The 26,122-nt window shown below is 33.8% G+C and overlaps 1 protein-coding gene across 1 annotated transcript; it reads left to right on the forward strand.

Moving 5' to 3' along the window:
• Positions 1-23,300: 23,300 nt before the first annotated feature.
• Positions 23,301-25,334, forward strand: LOC127084765 (cytochrome P450 71D11). Its single transcript, XM_051025268.1, has 2 exons — positions 23,301-24,257; positions 24,613-25,334. Exons 1-2 carry the CDS (start codon positions 23,346-23,348, stop codon positions 25,228-25,230), a joined length of 1,530 nt encoding a protein of 509 aa, XP_050881225.1. The 5' UTR covers positions 23,301-23,345; the 3' UTR covers positions 25,231-25,334.
• The last annotated feature ends 788 nt before the right edge of the window (positions 25,335-26,122 follow it).

Below are 26,122 nucleotides of genomic sequence, written 5' to 3' on the forward strand. Positions count from 1 at the left end.
CATGAGAATTTCACAAATGAATTACCAACATGTGTCACACAATGTCACCAAATGACCACACAGGGAAGAAAATATTCAATCAATTAGAAAATGCAACCAATAAATCCAGCAAAATTCACATGTAATCTTGACATATCAATGATCATCCACACAAAATTTCAGCTCAAATCAACATCCCTAAGCATTTTAAATAAAATCATGAAGTTGACCTAGCTTGGTGTGACACAAATTGTCACACCTCTAATCAAAAAATCATATCTCAACAACCAAGTATCCAAAAATCACAAACCACACATGAAAATCACCAGCAATGAGTCCAGAACAAGCACAAAAATTTTCATCCATTTCTTTGCAAGCATCACTATTTCATGAAGGATATGGCATGGTATACACAAATGTGACAACATCAAGCAAACCCTAGGCCAATTAATTTTCTACACATGCAAAAATTCCACAAAAATCATGATAAAATTCTACACATTACAAGAAGAACAATGCAAAAAATCTCACCAATTTTGGACAAGAAATGAAGTCTCTATGATTTTTCTAAGTCATGGCATCAAAATGAAATAACCAAAAGAAAAAGAAATGAAATAATAATAAATAAATTCAGATAATGGCACGATGGTAATATTAAAGGTACTGAGCAAAACGACGTAGTTTCGCTTAGAAGCAATGGCGCTTCCTGATTGGTCAGCGGTGGCGCCAAACAACATTCAAACTTTGGCCATGGCTAATGAGGATCTACACGCGATTCTGTTCATGTTCTTGGACCAAAACAAACCAGATTTTACAGAAAATTGAAAATCATCAAACCATAACCAAAATCAACGAACTTATAGTCAAAAGAACCGTCTCTCAACAAGGAACATGAACATGTAATTGTTTTAACCTAATTCTCATCACAGCGACGGGATCGAGTAAAACAAGTTATGAACATCAAACTTCAAAACACGATTTCTCATCCTATACTCAACCAATTCGAAAACTAAACACATCATGATGTTCTACATTCAAAGATCTTTCAAACGCATATCATGATTTAAGCAAAGGAGAGTTTCGAATTTTTGCACCTTGGAGATGGCAGCGCTCGATTTGGTCGTTTCCACGTGTAATTTGCCAAAACAGATGAAGCTAAGTGATGAGGAAGATGATTGGAAAGATTAGGTTAGCTTAAGGTTGCTCCAGATGTGAGAATTCTCAAAACTCCATTGATGTGCAAGGTATGAACAATCCTTGATATTGAAGGTTCTTCCACGAATTTGTCAAAACAGATGTAGATCTTGGCTTGTGGAAGACGAATCAAGAAGAATCATGCAATTTGATTGAGAATTGGTGAAGAAATCTTAAAAAAAGCTTGATGAAATTTGAGAGAAAATGGAGAAAATGGAGGGAAAATCAGTTGCAAATCTTGGAGAGAGTGATTGTGATTAACAATTCTGTTACAACTAGAAACTTATACCAATGCCTTAATCACCTTGTTAATCCAAATTATCAAAATTGGAATGGATTAGTATTAATGAATTTCTTAATGCAAGGGCAAAAGTGACCTTTCCAAATTGTGCACTATGACAGCTCATGACAGTTCACACAACTTCTAAATGAGATTTGGAGTGTGTTGGAATGGTTCTCATGTCCATTGGCCTTGTATTTCTCAATTTCACTATGCCATGCCAAAAATGCACTTAAATCCACTTGAAAATTGACTTTTTGCATTAACCATTTTTGGTGAATTTCGATTATGCAACATGAAAGTACATGGGAAATGGGGTTTGCTCACAAAAAGATCACCCAAATTGGACATTCCATGTGAAAGTTATGCCACTTTGATTATAGGCATTTTTGGAAAATGAATGGACCATAACTTGTCAACCATACATGGGAATTTCAAGTTCTTGGACTTTTTGGAAAGGTGAGAACAATATCTACAACTTTCATGTTGGACAAATTTTCATTTGAAGCTTTTTTGGACACGTAATTTTGTGGTGAAAAACTTTCCATTTTTGGAAACTTCCATTACAAGTCACTTCCTATTTTTGGCAATTTTTTTGTCTGACTTTATTTTTTTCATTCTTGAGGTTTGAAATGTCAAATGAAACTTGTTTCAACATGAATGAAGTGTATCCAACTCTCTCCCACCTCCAAATCCATAAAATCAAGCACAGTTGACCACAGTTGACTTTTCAACTGATAGATGAATTTAGTTGTGCACTGATCAATCTGAGCCCCAATCCTCTGATGAAATGGCTCAAGGATGCAAACCTAGCCTCCATAAGCTCAATAAAACCATATGATGATCCCCATATCCATTGTAGACCCCATCTCCTTGCTATGCCCTGATTGGCCCAATGCAACTGATTAGGGTTGACCAGTGGTCAAAACCCTAATCTCAAGATATCTGATCAACCTCTTGAATCTTCTGGATGATGACAAAACCATGATGATGATGATGTATCATTGCAACCAAGATGAAGACCAATCCCCTTGAGAATCACAACCCTAATTCGAACCACAACCCTCAGACAATTAGTGATCCAGTCCAATGAAACCCTAGCTTGCATCATGACCTCTTCATCTTCTGATCAAGACCTAGGAGGATGACTTGCACAATGTAACCATATGATATGCAATATGCAATGCCTAAGGACCTAAAATGATATGCAATATGTTAAACTAGTCCCAAGAGAGGAGGGCAAATTTTGAGGTGTTACACTCATAAATGATCATCCCTATTTTTTATTGTTTAATTATGGGGCAACACACTCTTTTGTATGAATTCAGTGTATGAAGCGTCTTGGCTTGCAAGAAATTCCTTTGTCTCCTCCTATGGTGGTTACTACCGCCATGGATGATGTGGTTGAGACACCGTTGATTTGTGAAAATTGCTCGCTTTTGGTGAATGGTAGAAGTTTCTAGATTGATCTTATTTGTTTACCACTTAAGAAGGTTGATGTAGTCTTGGGGATGGATTTGATTTTTGCCAATTCGGTGTTTATTGGATGCGAAGAGAAGTTAATCATCATTCCATCTAGTGAAGCTACTCCAAAGGATGTATTGACTATTATCTTTGAAGGTACGGTTGGCATGGTTAATTTCTTATTTGAGAAGGAAAAGCCAGTTCTCTTGGTTCTCACCAAGGAACCTAGCGACAATATGAAAGTTACACAAATTCCCATCGTTTGTGAATTTCCAGAAGTTTTCCCTGAGAATGTCACTTCTCTTCCTCCTAAAAGGGAAGTGGAATTCTCTATTGATCTGATACTTGGGACGGATCCAATCTTTGTTTCTCTGTATCGAATGGCACCACTCGAGTTAAGAAAGTTAAAGGATCAATTGGAAGAGTTGTTAACCAAGAATTTCATTTGACCTAGTGTCTCACAATGGGGAGCTCCGGTGTTACTAGTGAAGAAGAAAGATGGTAGTGCAGAAGGAATGGAATACATATATGGAATTCACATCATAGTCTGAAGGAAGAGGTATTGAAGGAGGCTTAGCTTCCCTTAACTGAACCAACAAACTATTGAGCAAACGAGGGAGAAGTCGACCGTATGACACAAGAACTGGATCAAACTGTTTTGGAGGCCTTCTAGGTCTCTGCCTATTCTGCTGAGCAAAGTACCACTACTGATTTGGATACTGATTTTGCATTGGGTTCCTCTAGCTTGGTCGGGCAACAGGCTATGGCTATTAACAGAGAGGCCTTTAAAGTCCTGACTATGGATGAAATTTGTGAGGAAGCTCGTGGCATGAGGTGGAATCAGACACGTGTATAGGAGTTACCACTTCTACTATGGCAGCCAGTGTGAGATTTCCCTCCTTCCTCAGCATTGTTTCAGGATCTCCATGATCAGGCTCATATGATTCTTCAGTTGGTTAACTTCCACCCTTAATGCTTCTTGATCTCTCTGAAGTTATTCCATTGTGATTTGATACATGCTTCTAGTTCAAAACAGATGTCAGTAATCAGCTAGCTGTTCAGAAATGAGAGGTGATATGATGTTTTGTATTGTTTATGCTTATGCTGCATGAATGTATGAATGCATGAATGAACGATACTCAAACATGGCTTCATAAGTCTGAGGTAAGAATGAAGGATCACATCGATTACTTTCCAAATAAAGGATCTCACCAGGTATGGACTAGGGTTTAACAACAAGTACCCCCGAGTCATGGACCCACATGAATGTTTGTCAGTTACAGAAACTACATGCCGGTTGACAACCCCATCAAATGAATATATTCTGGGTGAGATCTTCGTACCGATCCTCACGAGAAAAGCTTATCGGGTACCCGCATTACGTGACCATCGACATTGGGTTCTAGACAAGGATTTCCTAGTCATGGATTTCCTTGATTATTTTCCACGCATGTTAATTTACTTTCAAGGCGTCAACTCCATCAAGGAAATCTATTCTGAATGAGGTCTTTGTACTGACCCACGCGAGAAAATCTTCTTGGGGACCTGCACTACACGGCCATAGTTTCTAGTTGGACAAAGGTTCAAGGTTCTACAAAGGTCCTTAGAGTCATAGATCCTAATGAAAATCTTGACGCTTACGGAAAAAGCTTGTCGGTCGTCAATATCCTCAAAAGAATCTACTCTAAGTTAGGTTCTCGTGTCGGCCCTTACGAGAAAAGCTTCTCGGGAGCCCACACTACTCAACCATCGTCCTATCTCAAGTTTGCACTCTAGACTCGGGTAAAGAATCTTTCCGTCAAGGTTACTTCCAATCAAAGTATCCATTGAATACCATAACATAATAGATCCATATAACAGATAATATATGAATATTTAAAGAAAAGGGAAGACAATAAATAGAGAGCAGTCAAAGCAGAAAGATAAACATCCAAACATGCAAAGGAGACAATCGAGACTAGGCTTGACTTGCTTAGGGAAGATATAGAAAAATGTTTTTCTATTTTTGTATATTATGAAACACAATACATATGACGTATTTATAGACTATGAATTATAGTAGGAAATAAGGGTAATTATTCTCCCTATAAATGCTAATCCTAAATAAGGTAAGAATATAATAATACAGTTAATTACTATTTAATTACAATTTAAATCCAACCATAATGAGTTGTACGACAGAATCTGTTTTGGTTTTGTGCTAATATTCAACACTCCCCCTCAAGTTGGGATGAATATATCGTTCATAGCAAGCTTGCACATCATGTTATCAAATAGTCTCTTTGGAAGACTCTTTGTGAGAACATCTTCTACTTGACTTTTGGTGGGTATGTAGGACATACAAATCTCAAAGCTATCAATTTTTTCTTTGATGAAATGCTTGTCCACTTCAACATGCTTTGTCATGTCATGTAGGACAGGATTATGGGCAATAGAAATAACAGCCTTATTATCGTAGTAAACTTTAATGGGAGTTGGGCCAAAAAACTTCAATTCTTACATGAATTTTTTTATCCATAATACTTCACAAAAACCATGGGCCACAGATCGGAATTCAGCTTCTACACTGCTCTTGGCTACAACATTTTGTTTTTTGCTCCTCCATGTTACTAGATTTCCACCTACAAAAGTACTATATCCTGAGGTAGACCTTCTATCATTTATATTATCTGCCCAATCAACATCTGTATAGGCTTCAACTTGTATATGTCCTCTATTTCTGAATATCAGCCCCTTTCTTGGAGTACCTTTCAAATATCTTAATATTCTGAAAATAGCTTCAAAGTGGGTTGCCCCTGGTGCATGCATAAATTGGCTTATTACACTCACTACAAAGGCTATATCTGGCCTTGTATGTGACAGATAAGTTAGTCTTCCAGCCAATCGTTGATAACATTCTTTATCTATTATTTCATCTTCAGCAACTAACTTTAGTTTCACATTGGGATCCATTGGTGTTTCTACTGCTTTACACCCTGCCATCCCTGTTTCTGCGAGTAAGTCGAGTATATACTTGCGTTGGTTAAGAAAAAATCCTTCTTTAGATCTTGCGAACTCCATCCCAAGAAAGTATTTTAACTTTCCAAGGTCCTTGATATCGAACTCAGCCTCAAGTCTTCTCTTCAGATCACTAATTTCTTTGACATCATCTTCTGTATAAATAATGTCATCAATATACACCATTAAGATAGCAATCTTACCTTCACATGAGTGTTTAAAGAGCATAGTGTGATCTGCTTGACTTTGGGTGAAGCCATGTCTCTTAACCATACTTCCAAATCTCTCAAACCAGGCCCTTGGCAATTGTTTCAATCCATATAAGGATTTTCTCAATCTGCATACTTTGTTTCTTCCAAGATTTTTTTTCAAATCCAGGAGGTAAACTCATACACACTTCTTCATGTAATTCACCATTTAAGAAGGCATTTTTAACATCATATTGATATAGTGTCCAGTTGAAATTTACTGCAAGAGAAAGAAGGATTCTGATAGAATTGATCTTAGCAACCGGGGCAAAAGTCTCTTGGTAATCAATACCATGAGTTTGAGTAAATCCTTTTGCTACTAATCTCGCTTTGTATCTTTCCACACTTCCATCAGCCTTGCATTTCACTGTAAAGACCCACTTACACCCTACTGCCTTTTTATCTTGTGGTAGATCAGTGATACTCCAAGTGTTATTTTTGTTTAGAGCATCCATCTCTTCTTTCACCGCTAATTTCCAATTCGGATCACTTAATGCTTCCTGAATAGTTCTGGGCATAAACAAATTAGAAATCCTAGACACATATGCCTTGTGGGTGTGTTATAGTTTGTCATATGACAAGTAATTAGACATATGATGTTTAATGCACATACGAGAACATTTCCTCTCAGCATTTGGGACATCGAGGTCACGAATATTTTTTCTCACAGAAATTGGAAGATTAATATCAGGAAAAGACAAATCGTATAAATCATTGGATGAGTAAGAAGGATTACCAGATGAAGAACTATAAGACAGATTATCGGTAGGACCTTCACTTGGTAAATCAGATTGGATTTCTACTGAAGAGACAATAAGGTTTGCACCACCTTTGTGGAATTTTTTTTAAACACACACTTTAAGTTCAGGATTATCATCCTTAATCAGTGTTTCTCCCCCTGTTTCAGATTCTATTATCTTAGCACCTGGGTGATTTGTAGTCACAATATCATCTAGAGCAAGCAAAGTTTCCCAAAAATTATTATTTTTATTAATACATTGACTCTCCCCCTGAAGAGAATTTTTAGAAAAAAGGTTGATTTTCAACAAAGTGAACATCCATGCTTTCAAAAAAATTCTTTGTAACTGGGTTAAAACATTTGTATCCCTTTTTATTGGATGCACAACCAAGAAAAACACATTTTTCGGCTTTAGGATCCAACTTAGAACGAAAAACATTGGGGATGTAAACATAACAGAGACAACCAAAAACTTTAAGGGGAAGAGCCGTAATAATACAGGATGCAGGAAAATTGTTTTGTAACACTTGTATAGGACTTTCATATTGTAACACCCGAGATGGCATTCGATTGATGAGGTGACAAGCCGCTAATAAAGCATTTCCCCAAAGATACTTAGGTACATTCATAGAAAACATAACAGCTCTAGTAACTTCGAGGAGATGTCTATTTTTTCTTTCAACAATACCGTTTTGTTTCGGAGTATCACGACAAGTGAGTTGATGAATTATCTCCTTAGTTACAAGGAATGTACTTAAATATTTGTTGAAATATTCAGTGCCATTGTCAGACCTTAGAATGCCAATCTTGGTTTGAAATTGATTGTTAATCATGTTAAAAAAATCTTGAAATCTTTGTTCAACTTCTGATTTCTTTTCCATGAGATAAACCCAACACAGCCGTGTATGATCATTAATAAATGTCACAAACCGTTTTTTTCCAGACATAGTTTTAATTTTTGAAGGACCCCATACATCACTGTGAATTAAATAAAAAGGTTTGGAACCAGAATAGACTTTTGATTTAAAAGATACACGATGATCTTTAGCTAAGTGACAAGCTTCACAATGAAATTGTGAGGAATTTATTTCTTTGGAAAAACCAGGAAATAAATGCTTAAGATATGAAAAACTAGGGTGGCCTAATCTTTTATGCCATGACATAACTTGATCTGAAACAGGAGATGAGTTTGTACTGTTTGAACCGAAAAACACTGTATTGCCAAATTGAATTCCATCAAGGTAGTATAGTCCATTCACCTCTCTAGCAGTTCCAATCGTCTTCCCCGAGTTCTGGTCCTGAAAAACACAAGTAGAGGGACGAAAAAGAACAGAACAATTAGTGTCCTTAGACAATTTATGAACAGATAGAAGATTACAAGTGAACTTAGGAACATGTAAAACAGATTGCAAAGTGATTTGCTCTGAAATTTTTATGTTGCCTTTGCTTGCAATACTTGAATAACTATCATCAGCTATCCTAACTTTTTCAAAACTGAACTAGGAAAATAGGAATTGAATAAATGAGAGCAATTAGTCATGTGTTCAGATGCCCCTGAATCTATTATCCAAGGGTTAGAGTGGTTGTGGGCAGATAGTGCCCAAGAATCCTTACCTGTTTGTGCCACAGTACCGGTAGGAATATTAAGAGATGAATTGAACTTTAGAAACTTAAGAAGGTTATCCATTTGCTCCTTCGTACATGGAGACGAATCATCCTCATTGGTCATGGGCATAGGACGGTCACTAAACTTGCCAACCTTGCCATGGTTTGGTCGTCCATGTAGTTTATAACAAGTTTCTCGAGATGTGGCGATTGCGCCCATAATAGTCACAAAATAAATGAGTCTTGTCTCCACCTCGTTGATTAGGAAGTGGTTTACGATTGACATGGGGAATTTCCAAGGCAGATTTTTCAACTGGTGGAGGGACAACTATTGTATTTTTGCCAAGCATCACTTGTCGACGACTCTCTTCGCAACGTAATTCTGAAAAGACCTGCAAGGAACTTGAAAACACGACCAACATCCTTCATCTTCTTGTAATGTTTGCTATTGGCAGGTGATATCCACTCACACTCATTGAAAAGGTCCAAATCTTTCCAGATACGTTTGAGACAATTGAAGTATTTGGTGACTGAATCTTCGCCTTGCCGAATTTCTCCCAGTTTGAGAGTTAATTCGTAGATTTGGGATTGATTTTCCAAATCAGAGTACATTTGGGAGACACCTTCCCAAAGTTCTTTTGCAGTATCATAACATAGATAATTTGCACCTATCTCTTCATCCATGAAGTTGACTAACCATGTCATGACCATGGAATTTTCAGCATCCCATGTATCATAATCTGCACCTGCCTTGTCTGGTTGTTTTTTGTCACCAGTGATGTAGCCAATCTTTCCTCCCCCCTGAGATACATACGAACGGATTGCGACCATCGAAGATAATTAGCAACGTTCAACCGAATTGTTGTGATCTGAACAGGGTGGTTTTCATGGTACGTTCGAACTAATTTAGGTTCGGATGAGGAATGTTTGGGTGAAAGTGAGGACTCGGTATCAGACATTGTGTGGGATGGAAAAGAAAAGGACAAACAGAGCGGAAGCAAAAACAAAACACCCTAAAGAATTCTTTTTTTTGCTCTGATACCATATAGAAATATGTTTTTTCTATTTTTGTATATTATGAAACACAATACATATGAGGTATTTATAGACTATGAATTACAGTAGGAAATATGGGTAATTATTCTCCCTATAAATGCTAATCCTAAATGAGGTAAGAATCTAATAATACAGTTAATTACTATTTAATTACAATTTAAATCCAACCATAATGAGTTGTACGACATAATCTGTTTTGATTTTGTGCTAATATTCAATAGAAGATTCCCCAACAGAGTTTCCAGCTGTCGCTACAGGAAAAATACACATAGTCACCATCAAACTTTATTTATTCCAAAGGAAAGGAAAAATATCGATAAAATCCTTAAAAGATGAAGAAAATGGTCTCACAACTAAATTTGGGTTCGGAAGTCGGTTATGCAAGGGGAAGGTATTATCACCCCTCACATCTGTTGTACTTAACGGGAACCATCTTGATTGGTCCAGACATGAATGAGTGTTACTAGCTAAAGCTTACTTGTTAAAGTGGAAAAAATAAGTTTTAAGTTAGTCTGCTCGCCAAGGATTTGGACCCGCATACCTACGTATTCTCATATTGGAATGAGAAATCAGAGCTCTTAGTTCAGAGTAAAAAATTATTGTTTGTTGGTTGATTTTATACCTTGAAAAAGGGTTTTACGAATGATACTCTAAGGCGCAAAAGGAGTTTGATGAGTTGATGTTGTGTTTAGATTTTTAAAAAGAAAGTTATTTTTTTATTTGAATCACACTAAAGACTATAAGTGGGGACAAATACCTCAAATAACCAAGCCAAGCGTCTTGTGTCCAAAATATTCAGAATAAGGGTAGGAAATCTCCATTATCACTCCTTCTCGACTACTTAAGACTCGTGGCGTGCAACTCCAATCGTATTTTAAAGTGTTTTTAAGTTTATTTAAGAAAATGTCACTTGACATTGGATTAAGGGTTTGTGAGTGTTTATTAAGAAACAGTGAGGTTGATCCTAGTTCCTAAGGGTTATTAACAAGTAATGCCAAAAGAAATCAAGGAATAAAAAAGTACACTCAACGGGGGAGGGATACACGAAAATTACAAGGGATATTGATACGAGAAATAAAATGTCTCGTTGTAAGGTAGCCCAAGAGAAAACCATGTGTGTGCAAAGTACCCTAAGATAAACAATGGATAATGGAATAAAGATTACATGTCTCCCTTTGCCTTAGGATAGTTTCATGAATGTCATTCTTGCAATTAAAGACTACAAGTTCATGATGAAACTTCAAGTCAAGCATTGGTCAATCACAAAGTCCAATGGGTCCATAATGATCTCCATGTCAAGCTTAGGTCATACACAAAGGACAATATGTCCATAATACTCCATGTCAAGCTTAGGGCATACACAAAGTCCAATGGTCCCATTATGTCTCATTATTAAGTCCCAAGGATTACATATTTTTGGTCTTTTCCATTTTATCATATTTTTGTTCATTTCTTTTATTATGTGTCAAGATAACAACAAAATAAATAAAAGAAGATGAAATGAAATGAATGTTAATGTGCAAAAATTAAATTGCAATAATTAAAATGGAAAGAATTTAAATTTCACAAAGTTAAATGTTAGGAGTTAGAAGTTAGGAATTAGTCATTAGTAGTTAGATTGCAAAAAACTAAAATTGCAAGCAAAGAATCAAAATCAAATTATAATGCAATTAATCACATTAAAATGAAATAAATTACAAGAATAAAATGATATTAAAAATAAAATCAAGTGATAGTGGAAGTGAAATAAAATCAAGAGTATATGATAATATTGAAAAGAAAATTAAAGTGAAAAAATAAGATTAGAAATAAAAATAGAAAATAAACAAGAAATTAGCAGGGAGGGTGCAAGGCTGAAAATAGTGGTGGCATCAATAAGTATGGCGCAGAGGCCCAAGCTAAGGCCTACTGGCCTTTGCCTTTGTAGGTAGGGAGGTGAAATTGAACATGGAGGGTGCAGTTAGCAAAACGAGTGGGCCTGAGGCCCAAAACGAAACTACATGGAATTTGAAGTATCAAATCTCTCGTGTTCAAATCAGCTCACGTGCTAAATCACCTAACAGACCCCCACTGTCTCCATCCCGGCGAAGATCTCCTCCGGTGGGGGAAGAGGTGACCACTAACTCAATCATATCACTGAGGTCGTATTTTCACCCTCAACCTAGATATGGAAATGATTTCTTCTAATCCTCAACCGTTTCTCCAAATCGAAACCAATAGAGCTTAACACCCTAACTCTTGCAACCTAAATTAAATGACGAAAACTCCCTAACTCAACCTCAAACCTTAGGGCATGGGGTGAGGCTTTAACAGAGTTAGGATTCGGTTAATTAGCTCATGGGTTAAATTTAAATTTGTTAGTTAGTTAGTGAAAATTATGTTGATAGTGATTTGTTCTGTTAGTTGATGCATTTCCGTTATAAATTGTTATATTATGAAGTTAATAGGATTCTTGTTAGTTAATTCGAGTTGCAAGTTATGCAGTTGGTTAGTATTGGAAAATGTTGGTTATAAATTGATAGCCTGTTAAAAGAAAAAAGGTCAGTTAGGTTGGTTACGAACTGTTAATGTTAGATTGATTGCTAATTGAATTTCCTGTTAGAAATTGCTATACTATTAGTGTAAATTTTGCTAAGTGAATGAATAGGTTGTTGTCAGTGAATGTTTGCAATTAAAGAAGTTAGACTTTCTGTTGTGAACTGTTGATAATTTGTTAATGGCTTGATGTTTATTTGTATGCCCAAAATGACTTTATTATGGAATGGCTAATGGAAGCATATGGAAGTTGTTTGAGGTGAAATGACATGGGCTGCCAAGATCGATCAATATGCTCTTTTCTCTTTTCATTTGTTTGAAAGTTTGTAATGTTATGTATTAGGATAGGACCATGTATAATGCTTGTACCATGTAAATGTAAATGAAAACTATGCTTATGTAATCAATGTCTGTGTAAATGAAACAAATCCCTTTATGATGATATGTAATCATGCTTCAAAATTCAAATCACTTTAAAAATCAATTTTGTATTACATGCTTGTATGACATGGCCTAAATGAACATGGTCAAATGGCCTAATGATTACTAGATTAATCAATGCAAAAATGGACACAAAATCTTGACTTAATGAACCACTTCATGCCATGGCCTAAAATGATTCAAAATGGTAATTGTCCATTGAAATAGAATGCCATAAGTTAAACTTAGGGTATCCACACCTTAATTGTTGACTTTGGTTAAGTGGTCGACCAAAAAGAGAATAATTGACCAGAAATCAGCCTAGGTAAAATCCATGTCACTCTATGGACCATGCCTATGAAGAATGAAATGTATTGAATGGATAGATCCCAATGACAAACAAAACTTGCAAACCAAGCAATCCAAATGACTTACACTTGAAGATGCATCTTGTATCAATGCATATGCCATGCTTTAAGATGAACTTGAATCAATGAAATGCAAGCTTTAAGACCACTTGTGAATGAAACAAATGATGACGTGCCACCATGACTGAATGAATGACCAATCAACCAACCAACCAATCAACCAATGTAATAACTATTCATGGTTTAATCAAGCACAACTCAATGAATCATATGATCACTAGATTAATGGAGAATAAGCATCACATTGACCAAAGAATCTTGATGGATCCAAAACCCTAGATGCAAGATATCCAAGATCTACAATGCAAAAGGTATAAGGGGATTAGGGTTTTGTGCTTGTTTAAGAACACCTTAAGATGATGTTAGGAAACCCTAGTTTTCCTTAAACACAACTATCATACCTTGAACTCGTGAAGCTTGCCTTTTTGTTTTGAACCATGCAAATGTAGATGATCAAAGATGAATGTATGCACACGAGTTATGGCCATAACCCAGATGAAAGTTGTGCAAGGGTAAACTTTGGAGTATGACATGGACATTCGACAAATAGTTGAAATTCATATTGTACTCAATCAAATAGAGTTAGTTAGAGAGATTTCTTGGAGTATAAGCAATCTCAGCTATACATAAGGAGACACCTTTATTTGTAAAAATAAAACAATTCAATTAGAACTCAATAAAATTTTCTTTTCTCCTAAAACTCTCTCTCTCTCTCTTCTTAAGATCATCCTTTTTTTATAAAAAAATTTGTGCAGCAGAATCATCTTGCAACCAATATGTGGTTGAATCACTCAAGTGAAGAGTGCATTGTGATATAATCCAAGTTGTGTAGCTCAAACTCAAAGTTAATTAGGGTTTAAGGTTTGTCACTTAATATACAAGTTAGTTGTATATAAATAGACATATTTTGTATTTCAGTTTGTACAATCATAATTCAATAATATTAATCCTTATTTTCATTCTCTCTCATTCTTTCTCTCTTTACTAAAAGTGCCTCACACACTAACAAATTGGTATCTAGAGCTCTGGTTAGATTCTTGATTATGTTTTCAAGAATCACACGTCGATGATCGTGTTTCTAGGATTGTGGCTTGTTAATCAATCAATGCAAAGATGAATGGTATTAATGGAATTCCTAATTCTCTTCCAATTCTTGACGAGTCAGCCATAAATCTTGCGAAGAATCCAGTTTTGCATGGAAGGAGTAAGCACATTTAAGATAGATTCCACTTCTAAAGGGAGAATGTAAATCGAGGTGAACTTGAAGTAAGGTATTGCTCAAGTGAAGCACAGTTGACCGACATTTTCATCCAAGGATCGAAGATCGACATATTTCTAAATTTGAGAAAGAAATTATGAATAGTTCAGATCAACTATGATTAGCGTGTGTTTGACAACATGGATTATATGAGATATGTTGTGATATAATCCATGTTATGTAGCCCGAATCCAAAGTTAATTAGGGTATAGGGTTTGTCATTTAGTATACACGTGAATTGTATATAAATAGACATATTTTATAATTTAGTTTGTACAATCATAATTCAATATATCAATCCTTATTTTCATTTTCTCTCATTCTTTTCTTCTTCACTAAAAATGACTCTTGCACTAACAGAGTGAAGAAAGAGAAACACGATTAATCAAAAAGATTGATTCTTATTTATCAAAATTAATTCGAATTATCTTTAAAATTGAATTTAATTCCAACAAATCCAAATATTAACGAATCTAGAATTTTTATTTTTTAAAACTTATTTGAGAAAACCTAAATAGAATTTCGCACTTTCAAAAACATGAAATCCTAGGATTTACTAATTCCTCTCGAAACAAACAAACCTAGAAATGAACTAAGATTTGTTTGTTTGTTGATGCAACCGAAGTTAAGCATCTTGACAAATGGTAATACTCTACTTCTTAATGCTATTATGTATGATGTAATGTTTGTTTGTAGTGCCTGGCCTATTACCTATATCATCTTCATCTATGCTAATTAATAAAAATGTAATACAAGTCGCCATTAAATGTAATATTTCGAGAAAGTAATGTTTTTCTTTTAATTGGAGATGCAACCAAGGTGATGCTACTTGTTGTAACACTTCGTTTGACAATAACTTTTTTCTAAAATAAGAACATCAACAAGATCTAAAACTATTATTTCTTATTTTTATTTTGACACGTAGATGAACTAATAATAATCGTTATAAACTAACTAGAGAATTGTGAGATTCCAAATTTAAATTAAATCTAATAAATTGACTTTTACTAATAATTGAGTTTTAAAACATTGACTTTTACTTATTTTTGCAACTTTATATATATATATATATATATATATATATATATATATATATATATATATATATATATATATATATATATATATATATATATATATATATATATATATATATATATATATATATATATATATATATTATAAACCATTGTGAGGTTTCAAATTTAAATTAGAGATGAAATTCAATTCAATAACATTGACTTTTTTTTCAATTGAATTAGAATTTCTAGACATATTATATTTCACTTTTATTACACTTCCTTCTAATATAATATTTGTCTCTAGTATTTGACTTATATATGTCCTATGGTTTTAAAAGAAATAGTACAGAGCAGGCTTCATAATTTATGGCTTTGACAACCGGTTTTAGTTTAAATAATATAACTATTTTAGATGGGCTAAATAATTATAATAATCAATTATTTGAATTATAAAGTGTAGGTGTTTCAAAATTATGGGTTCGACAACCGGTTTTAGTTTAAATCAAAATTCGGACCGGTGATAGTTCGGTTAAGGTACACATACATTGAGTCACAAGTCAGATTGGTTATTATTGGTTAGATCTAATGATTGTTGATCAAATCTATATAAAAAAAAAATCAATTGACATAAAATTGTAATTGTAAATTCTTTTAAAAAAGCTTTTACAAAATGTATACAAATTTTCAATACACACTCAATAATCAATTTAAGAAGTAAAAAAATCCAATAACCATATTTATATAAAATAAAGATATATTATTTTTCGTAGGCGATAATATAAAATTATTATAGGGTCAGTCATATCACTTTTTAGGCCGGTCATCACAAGGCATAGTGTCTCGGATTTAGATCAGGTATTTATTAAGCTTCTGGAATATTCTCCCGATGACTGGACCCTTAGAGACCCAGAAGCAGGAGATATGTACCCCTATCGCAACATCCTACGATCCTCTGCATTCTACGCTGAAAAGATAGTAAGACAATTATTCATCTCCCCTATATGTGCGGGATGACACAATTTCACATAACAAATTTCAAACACAATTTGAATACTCTCTCATCATTCAGACACTGACTTGAACATCGAAGTGTTAATCTTGTTGGTACACCCACCGTTTTGTCGCATCGGAAGTTCTCCTTCGTCGCAGTTTCTGCAACTCTATACATTTATGTTTTCAAAACGGAACAGTGATGCCGTTTGCGAAAAACAACTTCTAATTCTCGCATATCCATCAAGAACAAATCGTTCTCAACCAAAAGAATGCTTGGTACCGAAAGGAGTGAGCATAAGCAGTAACCTCCCCAAATATGTTCAAGAAGACAGATCCAGGTCCAATTCATCCATTCTCATCACCGATCGACACATTTCGGAGTGTCACCACATCCAACACTTCGTCACCTTTCGATTATTTCTTGCTGAATAGAATTTTCAAGTATAAAAAAAATGACCGATCAAATTTAGGTTTCGTGGATTTGGAAAAGATCCATGGAATCTCGAACTCCGATTTACCTTTGATTATCGCGATTGTTATTGTTGATCTAACAACAACGAGACTCCTAGTAGATGACAGAAGTTCCTATAACATTCTTTACGAAGAGACATTAGAATCATTAGGTCACCGTCGGACGAACCTAAGTCCAATAAGGGAGAATACATGTTATCTTTCATTGTTTCGATCATTTATCCTTGTGGAGCGATAGATCTGACGTTATTAGAAGAGGCGAGGAAAAGAATGGTAACTCTTATTTTCCTTGTGCTATGGTGTAAAAACGCTTTCATGCCATTCGGATTAAAGAACATCGGGGCAACATACCAAAGAATAATGAACAAAATATTTTAAGAAGAATATGGGAAACTCTAGAGGCATACATGAATGATATGATCGTGAAATCCAACATGGATGCCCTTCATGTTCAACACCTCAACCAAGTGTTAAAAAGGGTCCGACAATACAACATGAGGCGTAATCCCGTGGAATGTACCTTCGCCGTAAGGGCCGAAAAATTCCTGGGTTTCTACTTGACAAAACGAGGAATTGAAGCCAATCCTAACAAATGTGAAGTAGTTATCCAAATGAAGACTCAGACATCTAAGAAGGATATCCAAAAACTAAATGGGATGTTGACAGCCATGAACAAGTTCATTTCGAAGTCAGCCTAACAAACACTCAACAAGTCACTAAGGAAACAAACAGAGTTCAACTAGAAGACCGAATGTAACCCTGCATTTGAATCCTTGAAAAGAATACTAGTTACCCCGAATGTAACAAATTGAGGATACGCTTCTTGTCCCATCAGCCCCCTCGAATAAAAAACACTTGCGTACCCCAGGAAGGGTAATTGATTCCTAACCCCACATATCTAAGGTGACGTGTTAACGACTCAGGGAAACAACAAATTAGAGATAAAGAAACATTAAATATGCTCATTACTTTTGTAAAGTACTTCAAATGTTTCAATTCTTTCTAAATCCGAGTTAAGTCTTTGATATGACCGACCAAGGCTATTAAAGACCTCTCAGTTCCTAAGACCCCGATAAGTCTTAAGGGCAACTGTTCTGGGTCGGTAATATCCCTTTTTAGGTCGGTCACCACAAGGCATACCATCCTAGATATAGATCAGGTGTTTACTAAGATTCTAGAATATTCTCCCGACGTCTGGATCTTCAGAGACCCCGAATTAGAATATTTGTACCCCCATCGCATCTTACGATCCCCCGCATTCTACGCTGAAAAGATAGCAAGACAGTTATACTCATCCCCTATATACGCATAATGACATCATTCCAGGTAACAAGTTTCAAACACAATTTGAATACTCTCTCGTTATTCACACACTGACTTGAGCGTTGAAGTATCAACCTTGCAGATACACCCCCAACTGTATCGCTTCGGAAGATCTCCTCCGCCGCAGTTTCTGCAACTCTACACGTTTGTGGTTCCGAAACAAAACAATAATCATCATTTCCTATTCAAAATAATATAAAAAAATAACAAAATAACGAATCCTAAAAATTTAACAAAATCACCTTAATCAAATTAAAAATGTTAAATGCAAAACAAAAATGTAACATTAAAATTGAATAATATTAAATCAAATTAAAAATCTTAAATGCAAAATAAAAATCTAACATTAAAATTGAATAATGATAATAATAATAATATAAATTAAATTAAACTCAATAAAAATAACAAAATTAAATAACAAGAACTAATCCTATAATAAGAAAGAAAATTGATTATGAGTATATATATATATATATATATATATATATATATATATATATATATATATATATATATATATATATATATATATATATATATATATATATATATATATATATATATATATATATATATATATATATATATATATATATAGAGAGAGAGAGAGAGTTTTGAAAAAAAAAATACTTCTTGTAAGATGTGTTAGTAAAAGAAAGTGCAATCCAACCGTTCAAACAAATTCACCGATTTACTAATTTGATCACGAAATCAGTCAGATCACATCGATTTTCACTAGATCAATTGCATATTCTATTCTTTAGTATTTCTAATCCATCACACCGGTCTAACCAATCCTACCGACTGTATCGGTCCAAATTTTAAAATACTAATTTAAATAAAGACAAAATATGCATACTATTGTTATTATTGAAATTTTAATCAATAGAGAAGTAAATAGGTGTATTTATACACCAAAGTAGTAACTGATTTCTCTATAAAGGTGCAGTTAGCTCAACAGCAGGAAATTATACTAATTAATAATAGTTTTGATAGTATCTAACATAATATTCCCTCGATTGCTTATAAAAATAACTTACTGTATAAGGAATGTATTAAATCTAGTAAATTATTTTGTTAAAGATGTTGACGTTTACATTAAGTAGTTGTGATTAATCAACTTTGATGTCACATCACATGAAACTATAACTATAAATTATAGTTTTATATCAATAAAAACTTAATTCTTTTATTAAGCTGTAGTAGTTGAAATTTATTTTTTCGCACCTTCCAAACTTTTATCTCTACATCTTATATCATTATTCAACCATTAATTAAATTGAATTAATAAAATTTGATATCTTTGTTTAACTATCAATTAAGTTGAATTATCTGAATTAACAAGATATAAAAAAAAACTTAGTTTCTATTAGTAGACACTTTATCAATAATAAGTTTTATGATTTCAGTGATGGAAATTTAATATTTATAAAAATTTAACTTTAGTGTGATTTGGTGGCAAAGTGGGCAAGCCACTATAATATCATTTAATCATTTTTAACATATTTATTTATTTATTTTATTCTAGTTAAAAATAAAATATCCTTTACACATAATTGCAAACATTAATTTTTCTGATTAAAAAATTTATAATAAACAACTACATCCTTTACACATAATTGCAATCATTAATTTTCTGATTAAAAAAGTTATAATAAACAACTGAGTTCTATTTCAAAAGAATTTAATAGAGTTGCTTTTTAACAATTCTATTTATTAAAGAGATCATTTAAAACTATTTTAAACTATTTTAATTTATATTGTACTTTATTAAATAATTTTATATTTTAAATATTTGGGGTCCTAAATTAACCGGCGCTTGCAATTCCAAGACCCTAATGTCTATTTACTTGAAGACTTAGAAAGTTCATGCATATCAAGAATTTCACACATTCTTTCTTTGTGTTTGTTACATCAAAGTACTTCTCTGTTGTACAAATGTTGCACATACATAAAACAACTGCCGGATCATTTGCAACAAAGAAAAAACACTACCGAGCTATAGACTTCAAAATAATGATGATTGATAAGTGTTAGCATATAGCAACATCTTTTCAAATATAGTTTTTTAATCACATTCTTCTATTAGTTGAAATTTAAATATTGTCTATTAAATTATATAGATCACACAAAAATATTTTGTAAAATTTAAAGAAATTTTAACAAATAAAAAATATTTTTGTGAGAATTTGGATCGAACTCTAGTCTCGATAATGATGGCTTCTTGTTTCGACAAATATTTAACATGTAATCGAAGTCTGTTCACATGTTGATCCTACATGATGTAGTCGAAGTATGCTCAAGTATGCAGTAGTCGAAATGCTATAATTCTTAGCATGTCGAATTTGGCCATTTGTTTAAATCTGGTTGTTTAAGTTAGCTTGTAGCCTAAGTTAGCTTAGTAGTATATAAATATACTAGTTCTCTCAGGTTGTTGAGAGGAATTGGTTGTTGATATTCACTTGTAATCTTTAAATCCTAATAGAGAAAGTGAATAGTAAAATAATTATAATCAATCCTGATTTTCTTCTTCTTCTTCTTCCTTCTTCTCTCTCTTACGTAAAACCTAATAGGATTTCTTGCGTTTGTTCAAGAAACTCAATCTTTATCTCATATTTTGGTTTGTTCTTGATGATATCAATTCACAACAAACTGGTGCGGTGGGCGTGGAGGAGAAGATGCGTCAGCAAAGTATGAGATTGAGAAAATCACCGGTGTGAATGATTTCGGTTTGTGGTGCTTGAAAATGTAAGTCTTACTGGTTCAGTAAGGGTTGTTAGAAGTGTTGAAAGGATCGAAGAAAATAGATGTTGGCCTAACGGAGAATGAGAAGAGACGATGATCGAGAAACTTCACAACGCCATTGTATTGATCCTTGGTGATAAGGTTCGCCGACAGATTTCAAAGGAGAAAACTCCATCTGATGTGTGGACGAAACTCGAAGGTCTGTACATGACAAAATCGTTGGTAAATCGTCGCTACCTAAAGCAAGCTTTGTATTCATTCAAGATGAGTGAAGACAAAGTCTTGACTGAGCAGCTGGACACGCTTAACAAGTTGATTCTTGATCTTGAGAATATCGAGGTCAAGATTGATGATGAAGATCAAGTGTTATTATTGTAGTGTGCTTTAGCTAAGTCTCATGGTTATTTCAAAAAAAACTCTCTTGTATGGAAGAGATTTGTTGATCTTTCAAGATGTTCAATCATCCTTGTACTTTAAGGATTTGAACGAACAAAAGGAGCACAAGCCATCAGCAATTGGTGAAGGTTTGTCCGTTAAGGAAAAATTCTTAGAGAAAGATGGTAGATTTGAGAAAAAGAATGGTAAAGTTCTACATAATTCTTTGGTGCTAATGTTTCTACTAATAAGTGTTATCATTGTAAGAAGGAGGATCATACAAGAAATAGGTGCCCTGCTCGACTGAATAATCATGGTGGAAAGGATAATGGTAGGCTGAAAGTTCCAACTGTCGTGAAAGGTAAGTTGACTAACATTTTACCATGGTTGGAAGTTTCAACTGTGGTGAAAAGTGAGTTGACTACACGTCACCATGGTTGGAATTTCTAACTGTGGTAAAATATAGTGTGTTGTCCAATTTTTCACCATGGACCATAGCCCGTGGTGGAAAGTATTGCACTTACTATCATGCCCTGTGTTACCACACACCACCGTCCATGATGAGATTCTTCTCCCAACCGTTATGATAAATTCTTTTTATAGCGGTGTGATTTGGCTCAAACCATTACAAGATTTCAAAAACACACATCTGACTTAATTGTTTTTTTCTATATGGAGGGTTAATTTTGGAGTCTAGTGTGATTTTATGACCGTTGTCGTTTCCTCCTTTGTCAATATATGATGAGGCCTATTAATTATTATCCCGCTTCCATCTTCTTCCATATGAGCTCTACCACTAAGAAAATAATAGTCTATGATTAGGTGCAACATTTTTATTGTCTCGGAACCACAAATATCATAATGGCTTGAAGTTTTGGATGACATAGCTATTGATGATTTGGTCCTGATCATTGGTACATCAACAACCTAATGGATCCCTTTATTACCAACCATTGAATCTTCGTCATTTTTGTATTCTTAATTCAACTCAATTGTGTATTTATAGGGATAAGCCACTTCATTTTCCCTTTTTGTTTTCTCTTCTTTTTTCGCTCTTAAGATATTCACCTTCTAGTATTTTATAAATTTCCTTGGTTGTTTAAGTCACTTTGTTAAATTTGGAGCCTCGCCATCATCAAAACTTCTCATCTTTTTGAAACTTTTCTCAGATAGCACAATCACCAAAATGTAACATAGCTATTTAAGTATGATTTTAAATCTTTCAAATAGTTCTTTTTTCCAGTCATATGTCTAAAACAGCTAATGTCAAAATACCAATCTTCTTGAAATAAATCTCTTAGAGTCATGTAGGCAATATGACTTGTAGTTGCTTCTTTGACTTTCCAAACTTGTTAAAAATGAAGTTTTGAGGTGTTCATGGAGAAATGGTGTATATAGTGGTAGTAAGGTCTACTACCATACAATATGTTGCAAAAAGATCTTTTATGACCTTGTTTGCCATATTTGCGGTAATGATGTTTAACATGATGTCCTGACATGTAATTAGATATATTGAACTCATTCTTCTTGACAAGATGAACAAACTTTATTTTAATATTCAGTGAGCTACAATCAAAATCAATTTCTTTCACGTCTCTAACACTCTTTCCAAACCCAAAAATTTCATCAAGAACTTCAGAAGCACATTTTAACATATGAATTGATTTGGTCATACCTTCTTCTTTTAACTCTGTGATAGTTGTGATAATATTTTCCTTGTCTTGAAGTAGAGCGCTAATTTGAACTCTTTTTTTTCTCACTAAATAGCATTCTTCTTTCCATTGAAGATACAACAGCCGGAAGACTTTAACAACATCTTCATTTGAGATATCTTTATCACTAAATTCCTCATTATCATGCACAATTGACAAGAATGTGTTAAAAAATATTAAGAGGACCATTTTTTAAAGATTTTTTTTAATAAATAAAAAAAAAGTTTGAGATATTTAGGATACAACAAACCTATGTAACCTTTAATTAAATAAGTTTTTTTTATTAAAAAAATTACATTGTGAACACATAGTTATTATACAAATAAAATAAAAAAGAGAATGGCAGAGATTCCTAATTAAATACAATGCTAACAAGGAACACTTTTTCAATGCTCCACATTGTTTCTATATATATGTACATAGAATTGATGTCTTTCACTCAACTAAAAAGTAACTTTTATAACTTCTTCAACCTTATAACCCTGTTCCTTTTTCATCTACATGGATCTTCAAGCAATTTTCCCTACCACCCTTCTAACCATTTTCTTCCTCTCCATCATTGTGACACTAACACTAAAGAAGAAAACAAAAAAAATTGACTCAAATCCAAATATACCACCAGGGCCATGGAAGCTACCTATCATAGGAAACATAGCCAATCTTCTTGGCTCTCCACCACATAGAAAACTAAGAGATTTGGCAAAAATATATGGACCATTGATGCATCTTCAACTTGGTGAAGTTTTCTTTATTATTGTTTCTTCAGCCGAATATGCTAAGGAAATAATGAGAACTCATGATGTTATATTTGCATCAAGGCCTCCTAATCTAACCTCAGAGATTATTTTCTATGACTCAACAGATATAGCTTTGGCACCTTATGGTGATTATTGGAGACAACTTAGAAAGATTTGTACTGTTGAACTTTTAAGTGTAAAACGTGTGCAATCTTTTTGGCCTATAAGAGAGCAAGAGATGAGTAATCTCATCAAAAGAATCGCTTCCGAAGAAGGATTAGTGATCAATCTTTCTCAACAAATTGTGTCAATGATGTTTTCATTCACTTCAAGAGCTGCATTCGGTAAAAAATACATGGAGCAAGACGAGTTCATAGCGGTGGTAAGAGAAATTTTGCAGCTAGCTGGTGGTTTTTTCATCGGTGACTTGTTTCCGTCGGCGAAATGGCTTCAAAATGTTACTGGTATGAGGCCTAAGCTTGAGAAATTGCATAGGAAAGTTGATAGAATACTTGAGATGATTATAAATGACCATAAGGAGACAAAGTCAAGAGATAAAGATGGTTTAGTTGAAGGAGAGGAAGATTTGATTGATGTTCTCTTGAAATTTGAGGATAGTAGCAACAATGATCAAGAATTTTCCTTAACTAAGAAAAATATCAAAGCTATACTCTTTGTAAGTATAATTACTTTCTTCAATAACAATAGGCATATGAATATTATGTTTTAAATATCTATCCGAATTAACTTAGCCTATGTTCGGTAACACGGTGGGCCACCACTGTGGTATGATTAAGTCATTTCTCACCGTAATTTTCCACCCTGATTTTATTTATGTTTATCTATTGTTAGCATTCGGGGGATTCAAACTTGAGTTTGAGTTGACCACACTCTTAGGTCACAAGTCTTCAATAACATGCCAACCGATGAAGTTTCTTAAGTAGCAAGAAATTGAGTAGTTGTTTGCTTCATGTGGTATTAATATATTTAAGTTTGCACCTATTAAACTTGATACTGTTTTTACTTTTAAGGATATTTTTACTGGTGGAAGTGACACTGCAGCAACAACAATCAACTGGGCAATGGCAGAAATGATGAAAAATCCAAGAGTATTAAAAAAAGCACAAGCTGAAGTAAGAGAGACAATAAAAAAAACAGGAAAACTCAATGAAACATGCCTTGATGAGTTAAAATACTTAAAAGCAATAATCAAAGAGGTTTTAAGAATCCACCCTCCAGGTCCACTTTTGATCCCAAGGGAATGTGCACAAGATTGTGAGATCAATGGTTATCATATACCGAAAAAAAGCAAAGTGATAATCAATGCTTGGTCGATTGGAATGGATACAAAATACTGGAATGAGCCAGAGAGGTTTTATCCAGAGAGGTTTATGGACAGTTGTGTTGATTTTAAAGGAAATAATTTTGAGTATATTCCATTTGGTGCTGGGAGGAGAATTTGTCCTGGGATGAATTATGGTATGGCGAACGTTGAATTGGCTCTTGCTATGTTGTTGTGTGAGTTTGATTGGAGAGTTCCAAATGGAATGAAAGGTGAGGATTTGGATATGAGTGAGTTGTTTGGAGCTTCTGTTATAAGAAAAGAGGACTTGTATTTGATTCCAAGTGTTTATTCTGAATTGAAGTAGTGCTGAAAAGTTGAAAGTTTTCACTGTATGGAAAGTCTAATAAATAACTGCATATCATTGGCAATATATATAGATACTAGTTTTCTCTTATTGGTTTAAGTTTATCAACTAACTGATTATTTGAATTACTGTTTTCTTCATCTACATTTGTTTGCTTGCATAAAAAATGTTCTCGGATTTTTGAGTTATGCATGAACTTCATTTCTATTGAGCAAAGATTGTCCATACTCAAAATGTGTCTTCAAAATCTCATTAAATCAGTTCAGTTGATAGTTGTGTAGAGACATCAAATACATGATTGTGGGTTCGAATCTGCGACATCTCACTTATTTATCTTTAAAAGGTGAATTTTAGCCGTTAAACTATATAATTTTTTTTTTGTCTCCATCTAGTAAAAATCTCCTACTATTAGTCACGGTGGATCTCTTTTTGCGGTACCTAATTCGTCATTTAAGTGATAATGGTCAACTTATGAGATTTTAATCTGACACCCTCCATCCTGGCACCCCCGCATGAGGGGTGTTTTTATAGTGATACTCTTTGTAATTTTTTATGTTTTTAAAAATTAATGTGTTTTTCGAATTTTTGGAAAATTTATGAATTTTTATCCGATTTTTGGAGATATTTATGAATTTTTACCGGATTTTTTTAGGGTTCTATGAATTTATCCTGGATTTTTGGAGATCTCATAAATTTTTATCGAATTTTTAAAAATTTACCGGATTTGAAATTATCAAATTTTTCAAAACTTCATAAATTTTTATTTAATTTTTAAATACGTTATTGGATGTTTCGAAAATCTACGAGTCTTTATAATATTTTCAAAAAACTATGATTCTTGAGCAGATTTTTCAAAAAATCTAGTATTGTATCGGATTTTTTGAAAAATCTG

The sequence above is a fragment of the Lathyrus oleraceus genome, chromosome 5 (genome assembly GCF_024323335.1).
Source record: "Lathyrus oleraceus cultivar Zhongwan6 chromosome 5, CAAS_Psat_ZW6_1.0, whole genome shotgun sequence".
Classification (NCBI taxonomy): Eukaryota; Viridiplantae; Streptophyta; class Magnoliopsida; order Fabales; family Fabaceae; genus Lathyrus; species Lathyrus oleraceus.